Here is a 17,351-nt window from a genome sequence, read left to right on the forward strand (position 1 = left end):
CGGTATATAAGGTAATTTTGAAACAAAAACACAAAAATGTATCGATTGGATGCATAGTTTCTGACAAATCGCTCTTTGTGTCCAATTTTGTATTATATCTCAAAATATAACTAAGCCTGTTTTCACTATCCGACCGAATCCGGAAATAAAATTTAAAAAATTCTTAAGTTTATTTGAATAATCGCACGTCAAAAATTTTTGTTTTATTAATTATTTTAGTACTCAAAATTAACAATTAGCTAATTGTGGTGAATGAATACCAAATTTTCCGCATTAGTTGATAAGACTAAAAAGTAACCGAATCCACTGGGCTTCGTATTCTAGACCAATTTCTGAAAATAGCGTTATAGCGTAGAAACGTAAATAACTGCGGGTACTGATTCAATTAACTGACCACCAAATGTATGGGTTGTGTATATTCTTGATGTCTTTAAAAAAAAGTCAATCTCGTTAGCAATTGGATTTTGTTTTTCTTGATCGCGGCAGTCATTACTATTATAGTTTGCCAGTTAATTGAATGATAATATTATCGTTCCTTCTAACTCTATCACAGCTCCGGTATTAAAGTGTTCGTATAATGTCTCAAATAATTAAATTGGGAACTAGTTTTCATTTTTTTAGGAATCCCTTTTTTAATTTTTCAAACGTTAGTTAGATATACAAATACCTATTCGATTTTAGATAAGCACCCATTAATATAATCGCTTAGAAACAGTTTTGGGAGGTGGATTTTGTGCTGAGAACTAGTTCTCATTTTCTAGAAATCTCTTTTTTAACTTTTCCTATCGCTTGTGCAGAGTGGGGCAGAGGGTATGCAATTTTGAAAATCTATCAATTTTATTAAATAAATTTTGTACCTTCTTGGCTCCTTTAAATACACAAAAAAGTAGGTATTTAAGAAAATTACATAAATTGTATTTTCAGGTGAATTATTTAAATAAATTTTGTTTTTAACAACTTATATTAAATATAAGTTGTTAAAAACAACTTACAAATTTTGTTAATTACATAAAACAGATGATGCCCATTCAAGCGCACAAAAGCTTTCATCTATGGTTCTATCTCAGTTTTGTGCTTCAACTGCTAGTGATCGGTTATCCTGATACAATTGATATCTCTCTTAGTTCTTTTCTTTTCGGGTAAAAAGTCTTACTTTACTTACTTACTTTAACTAATTTTAGTTATGAATACAAATGAGTTTTTGTTTTGCAGCGTTTTTAAAATCATAGACTTCTCTGTCTCACTCACTATTTTAAATATTCAATCACTCAACGTCAGATAAAGCACCTTTAAATAAAATAACTGAGTTGCGGCTTTGGAAGATAAATTTTATATTGGAAATCGTTCACATTCTATTAAGAATAACTTTTTTAATTTTTCCTATTGTTTGTAAGTTATCGAAATACTTCAAAAAAGCTAGAGCCGCTTTTTTTCGAATCGGAAACTACAATTTAATTTCCAAAGATAAATAAGGTGAAAAACATCTTATCTAAAAATTTGTATACTTTTTTCACCTTTTTATTATTATCAGATTGTGTTGATAAGAAACTAGACACTATTGATTGATAACTGGAATAATTAAAACAGAAAGTGTAACCGTTTTCAGTAGTTTCAATTTACTACCAGATTACTTCATCAGCTATCAATAACTCAAAAACAATGCCAACGAAAAAAACCTCTGAACATAAATTAATTTTCAATTTAGAATTATACCATTAAAGTAGTTTCAATAAAATTTATTTTGAAGGAAAATAATTTTTGGCAATATTTTAAAAATTTGGTTGTAATTGTCATAACAATTTATTAATATTTTAGAAAAAAAAAGTTAAAACCGTTGAAATCTTTTTGAGAATCCAAGAAAAATACCTACCTTTATAATTTTTACGTGGTCTTAACTTCGGGTAACGTTTTACATATAAACTTATTTTACATGTATTATAAAGGGAAATTGAAAAAATAGCACATGTTAACAAAAATATTTTATTTATTACCTAATGAGGTTAGAATCTTTTTTTTTCGGAATGATACATTCTCAAAGTACAGTTTCAAAAATTTTCAATATAATTATCATTAAAATTGTTTACAAATACTGTTTTTATGTAGGAGTGGATTTAAAACTTCAGTGATAAAATATAAAAATGAAAATATAAGCATAAAAATATTTTTTGCTCTATTTCAGGTAGAAACAATAAACATATTTAAGTGTGACGATCGAATTTTTGTTATTAAATAATACCTTGACTATTCTATGATTTGTTAAAAAATTTTCTGATTATTTTTGGCGGTTCATTTTTATGAGAAAACAAACAATTGATTAAGTAAGTTTTTAAGTTGATTGTGTTAAGTAAAGAAAGATAGCCACGCTTACACACAATGTAATAACAGTATTTTTCTTATCACAAACAAACACATACATACATTGTTCTATTTCGAAGGATTTACAAGATTTACAGACGGACAGAAAGAAGATTTTTAGATTTTATGAACACCAATACCAAAATTTTGTTTTGTTTGTGTCATCAATATTTTTAAGCGTTACAAACTTGGGACTAAACTTAGTATACCTTGATATATTTCATATGTATCTTTCGAACAAAAAAAACCGGCATTTCCTTATATATCAGATATATTTGATGGTTGAAAAATACACATTTTTTAATATGCTTAGCGCCACCAAATATATCTGATGTATATAAATTTTTATTGACCACAAGATACATAGTATAAAAATACAGATATACTTTATTTGACTTTTATTTTGATAAAAATCATTTACTGAGATATACAAAATTCGAAATCGAGATTTTCCGCCTAAAATTGTTGCCTAAATAAATCGATTTAGAAATTAAGTTTATTAATTTCCCTGATCAAGGGAAACCTTCTGACATTTCCAAAATTTACTGACATTTTTTGCTTATTAATGTTTTCCAGATCGATCGCCACCCTGTTTTTCTTTCTCAAAAAAACCACTTATTTATTTCTCATTGATTTAAATATAAATCAATTTGTAAATAGTTACTATTGATTAGGGAGCGAAAAGTTTTAAAAATCCGATACTTACAATTGTTTTTCGTGGTATGATATCATAATATTTCAGTAGTTATTACAAGAGCAGTTAATTAAAATGTTAAATGAACATCGATTTTCAAATTTGTTAGCTCCAATTCATTCTATATTCATGAGCATTACTTAAATTTTTTTAATTATCTGAAGATTAATCCAAACCTATTGACATTGAATTAGAGAAAAAAATACATTAAAACAATTTACAAACAGAAAATAGTGGCGATGAATAAAAAAAGTAGAGTGAGGAGCATTGATTAGAACCTCATTCTTTTAATTTTCTAATAATAGATTAGTTTTTTCACAGCCTGTATAGTAAAAACCAGTGTTGTGCCTGATCTAGAGTTTTATATCCGACATGAACAATTTTTATTTTCAAGTTTCAATTTATTATCAAAAAATTACTAACAAATATGAAAAGATCTGAATTAGAATCGACCTTCACTTCATTTGCTTACCGAAATAATATTATTTTTTGTGAAATATAAAATATGTTAAGAAATATCCCTGCAATGGGTTGCCTAAAAAAATGTGGTCGAGACTACTTTTAGTGTAAATATCAAGAGTCAATTGTTTGAAATTTTTCATTACCTTCATATTTAACGAATTTTGAAATTCTTGAAAGTAAAGGCCATAAAGAATATGCAGTAGCTGAGTTGTCTGCCTTTTTTCGGTTACTATGATCGCATAAATACAAGTTGATAATAATAATTACGTGCATCTCTTAATTCATTGACTCACATGTCTAAGTAAAGATGATTTTAACAAAATGCATGATACAGCCCACAGAAATGTTCATCTTAATTTGAATAATGATTTTATAGTTTTTCTTTAAAGTTAACAAACTTTCCAAGTTTTGATATTTTTATTAAAAGTAGTCTTGATCATATTTTTTGGGTAACCCATTACAGGAATATTTGTTAGTATTTTACATTTCATAAAGATGTGTGAAGGTCGACCCTAATTCGGATCTTGTACTTAAACACACAAATTTTTGACAAATTAAAAATATTTACTATAAAATCAAAATTGATTGAAGTTGCTTGAATTTTTCTATAATAAAAAATTTACCGCATCCTATCAACTCCAAAGAAGTTGCACTCAATCAAAAGTATTGAGAAAGTGATCTGTTACAACACTGGAGAAAATAAATTTCTATAAAATCATTCCTACAATAAATTTTCAATAAATTTTTTTAAATACACTCAACAAAAAAGAACGTCACTTTTTTTTAATAAAAATACATGTACATTGTACTTGGTCATTTTGACCTTTACCATGGGTCATTAGAAGCGAAGTTAAAGATTTCATACTTCAATCTGAAGTGTTACAATTGACAATTGTAAAGCCGATTTTCCACTAAACGGACAAACAAAAACAAAACAGAAACTCGTGTAGAAAAAAACAAAACTGAAACTTTTCACAAACTTTTTGAAGAATGGCAATGTAATGGCCATTACAGTTTCAGTTTGGTTTTTGTTTTTCAACATAAACTCAACTATTCGTTTAGTGGAAAACCACATACCTTCAGGACTATTTGAAAAAAAATTTAATGTTTGTTCTGGCGCATTGCGCATTTTGCGCTCTTTTAATGAAAACTATGATCCTCTTTGAATAAAAAGTTATCTCCTCTCCTCAAATTGGCTGTCTAAAAACATTATAATTTTGTGTTCTCGAGATACAAACATATTTGTAAGCGATTACGAATGAGGTTTAATTTTAGACAAAACAATAAAACTTGTTGAGAAAAATATAAAACTTCTGTAAGAATAATTTTCGTGGACAATTTTACATTCTTCAATTCAAAATCTATACATTTTTTTTTTCTAATTTTGATAATTTTAAGAGATATTTGAAGATATTCGAATTTTAGGGAATATTTAATCGTCGCTTACAAAGATTCTTATTTTGACAATAAACATATATACGATAGTTAAACACACATTAAATGGAAGAGGAGAAGGAGTTTTCTAAACAATTGTCATTGAAAGAGCTAAGCGCTTACAGAACAATTTTTTTTTCAAACAATCTTAGTTTTAACAACACTTTTGGTACAATAATATATTATAATAGTCCAAAACTATACCTTCAAGCTGTAGTCTTAGATTACAGCTCAAAAGAATCAAAGTTTCATGAGTGCAATTATTGTGTATTTCTTACGAAAAAACAGTCTGGTTTATTTTTGTCGAGTGTAGTTATAGATTTGACACATAAATCACATTATTTTTGGAGATTTTTAAGTTTTTGAAATGAAGAAATATTTCTACCAAAAAGACGATAATCAACTGTATCATTTGCCTTAATTTGTAACTTCCATTATCAAATTTAAATTAATGTTGTTTTTATTTTCAGGCTAAAATCAGACCAAAAATCGACACTGAGTATAAAATAATTGTTTTTACAAACATTCTGTGTTGAATACTTAGATAATTCTTTTTTTAGACGAAAAACGATCTAATTCTAAGGATATGATAAAATTTCTATGATTGGACAGTTACCGTTATTTAGTTAATTGATCCCAGTTGGTCTTTTTAGTGTTAAGTAAATTATAAGCCCAATTAATACTAATGGATTATAAACTAAAACTATTAAAAGTTGTTGTGTTCTAGTCATAGCCAGCAAAAATTAATTACACGCTAACGATAAAAGTACATGGCCTGGATATATATTTTTTTTTTTTTTTGAGGGAGAAATGTTTCCCTAACATTAACCTACCAATTTCTCAGCTGTGTTCTATGAAAATGTTATATAATAGACATTTCCAGAATACACACAAACAAAAAATAGAAGAAATTGAATTAATAACCAATATTTTCTATCTTCGTCAACATGAATGCTGTCGAAACAAAAATGAATCATAATTAAACTAAAATGGTCTGGACCAGCGGACCATTGGCCAATTTTAAAATTCCCCCTGACAAAATTTAAATGAAATCTCTGTCTATATTAAATATATTTTATTGTATTTTATAAGCTCTGGAAGTGGACCAAAAAACTCTGAAATAATAGATTTTATTTGTTAAAAAAGGTTTGACAATCGTTACTGTAATATTTAATGCAAAAATATGCTTAAATTATTTAAGAATAATATAGTTAATTATAAAATCTACAATGGTAGCTTATCCACAAATTTTTCTTTTTGAAATTTTCGTTCCATATCTAGTTTTTTTTTTTCCACAAAAATTAGATTAAACTTTTTTCTACTAAAACACAATGTTGCTAATTTCTAAAAAGAATATAAAATGTTTAAGCTAGCTTCAAACATATTCTCTGTTAATCCACTTCGAAGACGTATAAAAACCCGCACCTCTTAAATTACTTAAAACTACTATGAAATTAAATTAAATTTTGTTGTTATCAGGTAGAGTTTTCAAAAATCGACTCTTGTGCTAACAGTGAGGTTCGTTTATAATGGCATTAAAAAATAGTTATCTTGGTTATGTAACGGAAGCACACTAAATTCTTGATTGTCCTCGATGGCAGATTTGATAGCTTTGACGAAAGAGAGGCATAAAGGCTTGAAACAAAAGATTTTAAGTATAAATTTTAGAAGGAAGCAGAGTAGGTAACTGCCTAGGAGCACCGCATCAGCTAGAGAACCCGTGCGCACACAAAAGAAAGGGTTTGAATCTTCAATGATTTAATTTTTATTTGTATCCAAAATAGTAAGAAAAGTTAATATTTTACAAAACTATTTTATTTCGTTTATTATTTTTTATTGCATTAAATTAAAACACCCGTGCCAAAACTGCATTTAACAAGAATAAAGTTATAATTAAAACACCCGCGTCTCAATTCCATTCATCTCACTCACATCCTTTCATCAACTTAAAAAGAGCTGATCTTCAAACGGCTTCAAAGACATCCCAATAATTAGGACTAGGGGCCTCAACATGATTAATCCGGCCATACATACTCATATACCAATACAATATATTAAATTAGTGCACATGTATGAGAAGTAAAATCTTGTTTTTTATGTTAAATTATTAAGATAGCAAGTTTATAATGAAACACTTTCATGGAAAGTTTGACTCTGTTGAAACTCTTATGAAAAATTTGTAAAGAAACATTTTTCATGTGAAGTTAATGATTTGAATGCGAATAAATTTGATTAAAAGTGGAAAGTCCAAAAATGTAAAAATAACCTGATTCAGAAAAAATTTCAAAATATTTCCCTTTGTTATGATTATTTTTCACTTTTATCATTGTGATTGATAATACTTTTTACAATAATAATAATAATATAATATAATAATAATTATATTTCTTTTGTTTAATAAAGACAACTTAAGATCTCTAAATGTCGAAATTTATCGCTTAATTAACAATTGTTTGAAATTTAATTGTGAAACGAATGTGAAAAGTTGTCAATTAACCTTGGAAGCATGCTCAAGAAAGCACGAACGAAGCGAATAAATCTTCGTTCAAGTGATCTTGTCACGTAATTTTTGCAAATGCAACAGTTTCGAGTACTTTCGCAGTTTACCGTATGAAAAGATAGGGTAGCTGCTCCTCTGGACGTGGATTTGCCAATTTGCATAGAGTTTGTTGGTTTGTAAATCTGACCTTTAACCATTATAAACTATTTCCACTGTTCACAAATTATTTAAAAAGAAAGATAATATTTGCTATTTACGACTAGAACACTAATCAGAATCGTTGTATTAAAATTCATAAACATGTAAAAAACACGTCTCTAATGAATATTTGCACCAATTAAATAATTAAATATATAATATCTTACTAAACAAATTCGTTAAATTATTATTATTCATTTTTTACATCTAAAATTTCATTTAAAAAAATAAATTCGTCTAATTGCATCAACATAATAAAGTAGTTGTTTTCATTTAAAATTCTAGAATTATGACGATATGTCTTCTTCACAACCTAAATCTCGCATACGTTTTGGTATAAATCGATGTATAACTGGTGATAAATAATCCGGATTCACATATTCATCAGATTTAGATCGTGTGATAAGACTTACAACTGAACCTACAATCATAACAGTTAAAAAACCTATTGGTGATACCCATAAATATGATAAACGGAATATTATTGGCACGGATATTTCATCTTCACTGTACATTGGATAAATTGGAAATGTAGAGTTAGAACATCCTTCAATACTGACTGGTAATTTTGTATGTGGCACAACAAGCCCTTGTGATTGAAAATACTGCGTGCCAATTGAAATTATCCCTGAAAATAATGCAGATGTTATACCACCAGCGACAGCACCTTTTGTATTAGCAAATGGTATTAACATTCCAAGCGAGAATAGACCAAATGTTGTTCCAGCAGCAATTGCATTTAAACTTGTCGCCACCTAAAAAATGTCATTTTTGAAAATGAGATTCTAATAAAAAAAATAAGGATACATTGAGCCGAATAATTGTCTTCAGACGATTATTTAACTCAACAAATTATTTGAAATATCCTGTGTGTACAGAATTTTAATAACTGTTATACGTATTATAATCTCTTGAATAATTTACTTGATTTTTAAAATAGTGTTGTTTATGTTTTCTTCAGATTTCGTTACTATTAGACCATGAGCTCATAATTAATGAAGTGAAATTTCCACGATTTTTTTTGTCTGCCTTTTTGAGGATTAAGTTATAAGTTTGGTAATAAAGAAATGAAAGTTTTAATAGAGGTTTAAATGTCGAATTTAAAGAAATTCACTTTTTCGTTTTCCGTGTTTTTCGACGGTTTTTTTTATCTACTGTATATGTTAAAAGAGAATTATTGACAATAAGATACGTTGAAAAAATATGATAGAAAATTTATATGGAAAGGATTTTTGCGATTTAGACCGAATACATTTTCATTAACCATGTTTTGTCCATATTTTACGCGGAGATGCGAAACAACTCTCAGTAACTTCAAGACATATTGATTTTCAACAGCGTCAGATTGACTTTATGATGCCCTAGGTTTTTATAGCAAATAGTGTCCTAGTTTTTCATTTTATGTTAACTTTTTATTTAAAGTAAAATATTTACATTTTTATAGATTTGACTTCTGTTTACTTAGTTTTTTAATAGCGTCCCTGATAATGTCGTCAAAATTGACGAATGACTACAAAAATGCTATTTTTTCCATAATAAAGTAGTGTGCCTCATTATAGATCCATCATGGACTTTCGATAAGACTTTTTAAAATATGATTGTTTCAAATTTTTGAAAAATAAGTAGGTATTATTTTGTATTTGCTATTTCTTTCTCTTGTTCTAGTAAAAATGGTTCCGAGTATATTAACTCCTCTTTTCTGCTCGAAAAAAATTAATTATTTTGAAGTGAAAGACGTACAGATATGCTTTCAAGCATACAGAAGATTAGACATACAGAAAATCGGATATGTGGAAATCAAATTATCATTTAAAATTTGAATATTTCAAAAATTAAAAAATAAATACACACAGGATGTAAATGTAGTAAGCTTTGAATTACCGATAAAACTCCTCCTAAATTTCGCACAATATAAACTCCTAAGACCGTATGAATACCCAGGACAAGAATAACAGATTTTGCAAATATTTTTGCTGTACGATCGGATAATTGATATTTGCATAAACTTTTTAGAATATCTTCCAATAAAACAATTGCAGTTGAATTTAAAATCACAGACAAGGAACTGAAAACGAAAGCACATTTTATTAGTACAATTTATCTATAAGGAGGATTGGTTTTTCGAAATAAAACTGACCTTAAACCAGCACCAAAAATAGCAGCAATAAATAAACCAGATATACCAGGTATGTGTCCAAGAAAATGCATAACAAACGCTGGTAACATTTGATCGTCAGTTTTGCATAATCCAGAAATAATGGGATCACATTTCCAATAAGCTGCATAAATCACTAGCCCCGTATAGGAACAAGTTGTTACGAAGAAACTGACTCCAATTGCAAACATAATTACTGCCCTGAAAATAAAAACTTAATAAAACTCGATTTTGGGATTGTAGAGAAAAATTTATAATCAACAGATTCTTTGACTCAAAAATTTTTCGAATATAGCTTTGTATCAAAGAAAAATTGGTAGTCTAATAAATGTGATATTCAAAATCTAATCTTCAATCGAATATGATATAGTTTTTGCTGTTTTCTAGAAGCTTCCGTTCTGCGTTACCTTGACCTTCTTGTATTTTGCAATGATGCAGCTCTACGGCCATACGGAACGACAATTAATTATGATTCGTTAAAGTTATTTGCAAAAACTACTATACCACTTTTACCTAAAATGATTTGCTGCTTAAATATAAATAATTATTTTAAAGAATTCTAATTATAACGGCCAAGTTGTGTCAGAAACGACAGAGGTCAGCGCAGCGGAAAATATTTAAATGTAAAAGGAAATATTCTGAGCCAAAGAAGTTGGATCTATACGAATTGAAAATAGCGAATGCTTAAGCATGTCGTTTAAATGAGCCAAAAAAATTCAGGCCATAAATTTTTTCTGCATCTTACAACATGTAACGTTATAATTTTATTTACTTTTTGGATTGTCTCAAAGTGGGTAACGACATATAACGTTGAACCATTGTTTGATTGACTGCATTGTACGACGTCCAAAATGTAAAACCTCCAATTAATACACTCCATATAGTTTGGCGTTCTGTTAAACTGGGATCCGTGCTAAAAAATCAAAACATAAAATTATAAATATTGAAAATATATGAAAAAATAATTAAAAGTAGTTACTTGAAAAATATTAGCCGTCCACCTTCCGATGCTCGATGCCACATCTCTTCAAATCCACCAATGGCGATTGTTCCAAATAATGCAATAGCTATAGCAGATATGATCATTATAAATATTTGCCATGTGTCCGTCCAGACAACTGCCTTTATACCGCCCTGTAAATAATAAATTGGAATATTTATTTGACTTTTTAAACTAAAATAAACCGAATAATATTAATACCGAATAATTTAATTAACAGATTCACTTTAATGAGTTAATAAATTTGTCTAAGGGTATGTTAAAAGGAGATTGAGAGTGTTTTTTATTTTAATATTCGTTAAAATCTCAAGGGTTGTCATGCAATTTTGAATAAGTTATTTCTATCGGAGTGAGAGAGAACACGATATCTTAGAAAGAGAAAAAATACAGTTTTCTAAATAATAGTTATATTAGTGTAGTAAATCTGTCAGCACAACAACGCATGTTAAATATTCGTCAAGAAGTAGTATTTTTGTTTTGTTTTTCGTAAACTAAACGGTAAGTTACATCTTATTTAGGCTCGAAGCATCTCTAATTTGTTTATATACATGTGTCTAGTTTTGTTTGCAAAGTTACTTTTATAGCAAAAACGCGAACTAAAAATGTTCAATAATGTCTTCTGAATAGTACGGAATCCTATCCTTTACGTGTTAAACATCGACAACCTTGAAAATTTATAGCAGCTGCCGGAGATTCTCAATGCGTCAATACAACTTTATGTTGTTGGAAACTACAACTTTGGAATATGTCGTGCAAAACTACTTTGAGTTTCATGTCGTTAGAAATACCTTAAGTATCGCATGTAATTAATAAATATTTGGTCCTTCTGATATAAATGCAATTTGAAGTGATTAAGATCAATTAGAATTAATATGAAATATTTTATAATTATTTTTATTGTCTACAATATATATACAAGTATAAAAACAATATTCCACGTGAAAAGGGATTTCGATCTGAAATTTTTATAGCGTACGTAAAAAATGTCCCCATCTTGTAAACCGTAAGAATTCCAAAATTAAATGTAAAAAAAATTTTTGAGAAAATAAATAATTTTTGTTAGAAACATTTATTCGTAAATATCTTTGTTTTCTATTTTTTTTTTTTGCTCTTTTAAAAGAAATCGTTCGTTTATAGAAAAAATAATTACACAAAAAAACATCATTTTAATTAGTTTATCACATTATTTATCGAATATTGAAAAAATACATACCACAAAAGTATAGAAGACACAAATAGCGGTTACAACCCATGATACAATATGTAAATTCACTCCAGTTACTAAAAATGAAAATAAGACAAAATTAATTTTTCAAAATCAAATCTTAAATTTTGAGCAATTTTTTGTATGTGCGTCATTTGGTTAGTGTGAGTAATTATCGTTTTTGTCAGCTAAAATATTTTGGCATAAATTGCATTTTAACTTGTAGTGAAGCTGAATAAAAAATATTTTTAAATAGCACTTAAAGTCGCAAATCGATGAATCTGGGTGCTATTAAATTGAAGAATATACCTTCCTTCAGCAGATTAAGCTAATATCATATCATTCGACCAAATTCAGATTTTAAAAATATACCTATTTCTTTGAGAGCTGCCTTTATGTTTGAATTAGGCTACAGTTACTCGCACAAACAAAATGACTCACGTATTTGATGAATCGTTTTTCGAACAGAAAATTGTCTCGTGGATTATTATGTTAAAAAATAAATAAAAACATACCTTGCTCAAAAGCTAATGATGGAACATAAACAAGCATGGGTAAAAACATTATCTATAAAGAAAGCAATTAAAATAAAAAAATTAAATGAATGTAAAAATTAATGTGATTATTATAATTATGATAATGAATTATTTCATATGAATTAATATATTATTTACCTCATCCAATACGAATAATATCGATACAAATGTCCGAATGTAACGATGAAATCGGAATTCCAAATACTGCAATAAAAACAATTAATTAAAAATGGTATAATTTAAAAATTTTATCAAATAAAAAAGATATTACTTTTCCGCGGATTAAAAGAATGCTTTTGATCTTGGAAGCAGTGGAGATTCAGTGTATAAGTCGTATAAATGGTTAGACATCTGACATTGAAAAGGGCCGAAGAAATAAAACAAAAAGTGTATTTGTGATACTATGGTCAACATGCATGCCTCACCAGATAAGCTAATGTGAGAAGTAGCTTCTGAAGTTGAAAAATATCTTGGGATATAGTGATAATAGGTTGTTTTCAACAAGGAGTTGTGATGTAACAGGAAAAAAGACATTGACATAGAAATTTATCTTAGAAAGTGGTCACAAATAAAATAAGTTGAAGGAGGTAAGGCGACCGAAAATATTTCCAAATAAAAAATGGCACTGGTCATTGTAATGAAACAGAGGTTAAAATAAAAAAAATTTGAATAGAGTAATCCATGACCTATAATATTCAAATTTATTTTTCATATCTATTAATTTGAGTCTAATAGTATCGAATGAATTTATAGGTATATGATATAAAAAATGTGTTGATAATATTTTGTATAGGCAAACATTAAAACTTTTAAAATATACATATTGCCTACATTTAAAAAGAATTACGAAAATGGTTATTTCTAGTTATGGAGTGTAGAGTAAAAGGAGAATCATCTCTTATGACTGTTTGACCAAAAAAGTGTCCACAAAATAGCATTAAATAAAGTGGCTATAATGGCGCTTATGTAGCAAAAGGGTGTTTGATGTAAGTTTCTCTATCCTACTCTAATAACTTGTTTAGTTCTCTATCCTACTCTTATTACTTTGAGCACATGTTTTTAAATGTACACTTTTGATACAACAGCGCTATTTTTATTTAATGCTTTACGACAGACACTTTTTATATACAGAGATGGTTCTCCTTTTACTCTACACTCCATATTTCTAGTTTCCATTTATATTTTTCAACGCTAGAAACTGGAATCCAGCAATGGATTTCAATTAATATTTAAATGATTTAATAATAATATTTTAAGTCTATAATTACAAAGGCCATTGAAGTAATAATTAGATATTTAAAAAAATTTAAATAGTATGCATAAGGGTTATCAATAGTATACAATATACTTTATCTTATCTCGATAACTATTATAAAATAATATTTAATTCAAAAGCCATATGTGGGATTTTGTATTGTTGACACGCGTATATTAATTTATGTGTTTATTATTAATTTCTAAAAATTTAGAAATGTTAAATTCAAAAGTCGCACATAATCATTTCAAATTGGAAATATTTTTTTTATAACCATAGAATAATATAACCTAATTTATAACTTGCTAAAACTATAGAAATAACACATAAGGAAAAAATGTGAACCAGCATTATAAGACACCAAAATAAACAATCACCTCTTACAATAATTCGAATTCCTTCTAGGACTTTTATAACTCGAAAAGTCGAAATTGATTATTTTGGACCTGGGTTATTCAAATTTTTGTATTCCCTCTTAGGATTCGGCTATTAGAAAATGGAGGGGTATTCAGTTTGTTACAATACATTTCTTAACTTGAAAAATTACTTTTACAGTTTTTATCATGGAGCCATTATCATCATGGACGCTAGAATGACGCATATTCGAGAGTAGTTGTTTTGTCTAAGGCTGCGATCTGTGACTTCGGGACAGCATATAGTTAAGCCGGAGATTCAACACCAATGGAAATACACAATCCCCGCTAATACACAATCTTACGATAGGTTAATAAGATTTGGCTCAATAATGAAAAAGCCTACATTTTTCATTACTGAAATTTCTGTCCGAAGAACATTGCCCGGAATATGATTGTGTCTAGGATGGAAACAGAACCATTTGGTTTGATATTGAATCTCTGATTGAACTATACCGAATCCACTGACTCGTCAATCCTAACAAAAAATTCCTTCTCGAATATGCGTGATTCTAGCTTCCACCATGACGATGACTCCGTGATAACAACTAAAAAAGAAATTTATTGCAACAAATCGCATATCTCCTCCTTTTCTGATGGACGAGTACTTTCTGATTAAAAAGACCGGGTTTTTATATGCATTCTTTATAATACCTATCCCTAACCTTCATTACTTTACAAAGCTTAACAGTATCAAATACTCACACTTGACCTGAATGACTCTACATTTTTTATTTATGTTAATAAGTAATCAATTTTTAAAATATTTTAAATATATAAAAGTGGGTTGAAAATTTTCTTTATATTCTTATATTTATTTGTTTTAAATTCTTTTAGATATTTTATGTAGTAAAAATTATTTAGTCCCTGGAAGATAAATGTAACCCTTTGGAAGAATAAATTGCATTGAATTCAGTAAAGCTATTGAATTCATTTAATTTTACATGAATATTCGAAAATTTCTACATTAGCTACAAATTTATATTAATAAATCCAAAGATTGGAAATTATTAATTAAAAGCCGATCAGTTGGACGAGGCACAAGTTACCGACGTTTATTCGCGGTACATCGTGGTTATGAGTTCATTCTATCGTACCAGATGACACACGAATAATAAAGCTTAATGTATAGGTTTCTCAAAATATACGAGGGGCTCAATAAATTAGGGGTAGCGGAAAGTAAGGTATCACAATGGAGCAGCTGCTACAACTTATTTTAGTCCAACCTAAGCTACAAGAAAATGAGATAAAAAATTAAACATCTACTTAAGAGAATGGTACCTAAGTTTCCTAATAATTATTAAATTAGAATAGCCATAACGTAGAATGTGAACGACAATTGGGAAGGCAACTAAGACTTAACAACATACGTTGAATCATTTGATGTATGAAAATTCAAGCAAGGTAATGAGAGAAGTAGAGAGGAATTATAAACTTTAACTAGTGATATTTTCAAAAGGTTTAGTTTTTAATAACGATGTCAAGTATTTTAAACACAAACCTTTAATATCAATCCTATCTGTAATTTCAGTAATCATCTAATACTTTATAATAACATAATACAATCAAATCGAACTTCATAATCGGAAGTAAGTTTAATAAGTCACTAATCTCTAAGGCTTTAAAATCGTCAGCAAACTATAAGAAATGAAAGTTGTCATAGAGTAGGATGATTTATCTGAAATCTCATTTTTCAATGCGAAGAAAATCACTCCGTTGTCACAGTTGGCATATTTTGTAGACGGATATTAATAACGACTGTCTTAGTTGCTTTTAAGTGTATAAATTACACAGAAATGAACTTTTTATAAAAGAAAATAAAAACATTGAATACAAACCTCATAGGATGATTTCACATCAAGTTTTCTAAATACTGGCAGGTAAACTTCAGCAACAACAACACCCATCACCCATATTGATATAAATAATAACCAATATTGTGTACCATAATTGTATATTTCTGCCGGTGTTCCCAATATTGTCACAGCCGATATATAACTGTTGTCAAAAAATTCGTTTCAAATTTCTCCATATCTAGTTTTCTACAATAATAGTATTTACAAACATTAGGTAGGATTTGAAATGATACTGCTAAAACTATATAATTTATTCAGATTCATTAAAAGCGAATAACACATTGTAAAGGATTTATTAATTTAATTTAAAAATCTTTAGATTTGTAACAAATTAAATGTATCTTTATTATATTCTTTTAACAGCATCTCATAATCCGAAAATATTTTCTGGCAACTCATTTAAAAATTCTAGATAAACTAGAAATGGAAAAACTTATTTTATTAATAAAAAAAATACATAGAAAATTAGTTAAATCGCGGACACATACTTCTAGCTAGGCATAAAGAATGAATTGCTTTTTTCATTAAAAATTGTACCATAGGACTTATGTGTACCTCGTCGCATTAAAAACGCGCCATTTAAAACATTCTATGTGTTATAACCACAACAATGAAAAGTTTATTTATTTTTTATTTAAAAAAAATTTATTTAAGTTCGCTTTTAACATCTAGGTCAGAATAGTTTATTGTTTATATTTTTTATGAAAAGTTCATTTCTGTTTATTTCATAGAAGTAATCATAGAACCTTAATGTGGACATCCAAACGGTTGATCGTTATAGAGAGAGACCTAAAAAAAGTACGCGTAGGAATAGCTACCTTCGTCTGTCTTATATTACCTTTATGAAATACACAGACAGACATGCTCGTGTTTATACAATAATTCAAAATATTAATATTCGTGCTTTGTCAGGCTGCGAGACAAAGAGGGAAAACGGTCCCTTTTTTAGCGGTCAATAATTCACTTATTGCGTTTCTTATGCTTTTAAGCCTCTATGTTATATGATCTCTTTGGTTTATTTACATGTGACGGGTACACTTAGAATGTTTTAACCGGTGCAAATATATTGACAAAGAAATATATATAAAAAATAGTGAAATCAAGGCTTGCAAATTTATTTGTACCATTACTTTTGCCACTTGATCAAAATCATAATAGCCCAAGAGCATGTTGGGATTAGAGTTTAATCCAGATTGGATAATTTTTTTCTAATTATAAATAATAATAATAAGAATTTTTATTATTTTTCTCCTCGACGGAGGCGGAAAGCGACAACTTCGTTTTGCATA

General features: G+C 28.2%; 1 protein-coding gene across 2 annotated transcripts in view; it reads right to left on the reverse strand.

Annotated features, from left to right (window-relative positions):
* Positions 1-7,884: 7,884 nt before the first annotated feature.
* Positions 7,885-17,351, reverse strand: part of LOC123299505 (sodium-coupled monocarboxylate transporter 2) — a 29,345-nt gene continuing 19,878 nt past the window's right edge. Inside the window, exons 3-11 of one of the 2 annotated variants that reach the window (XM_044882146.1) lie at positions 16,045-16,204; positions 12,677-12,742; positions 12,518-12,569; positions 12,012-12,079; positions 10,778-10,932; positions 10,571-10,711; positions 9,781-9,999; positions 9,525-9,708; positions 7,885-8,398 (exon numbers count right to left, since the gene is read on the reverse strand). In XM_044882146.1, the coding sequence (XP_044738081.1) occupies positions 7,931-8,398; positions 9,525-9,708; positions 9,781-9,999; positions 10,571-10,711; positions 10,778-10,932; positions 12,012-12,079; positions 12,518-12,569; positions 12,677-12,742; positions 16,045-16,204 (1,513 nt within the window). In that variant the 3' untranslated portion in view covers positions 7,885-7,930. Of the gene's footprint in view, positions 8,399-9,524; positions 9,709-9,780; positions 10,000-10,570; positions 10,712-10,777; positions 10,933-12,011; positions 12,080-12,517; positions 12,570-12,676; positions 12,743-16,044; positions 16,249-17,351 lie in introns of both variants that reach the window. The other variant, XM_044882940.1, reaches the window with a different exon arrangement.

The sequence above is a fragment of the Chrysoperla carnea genome, chromosome 1 (genome assembly GCF_905475395.1).
Source record: "Chrysoperla carnea chromosome 1, inChrCarn1.1, whole genome shotgun sequence".
Lineage (NCBI taxonomy): Eukaryota > Metazoa > Arthropoda > Insecta > Neuroptera > Chrysopidae > Chrysoperla > Chrysoperla carnea.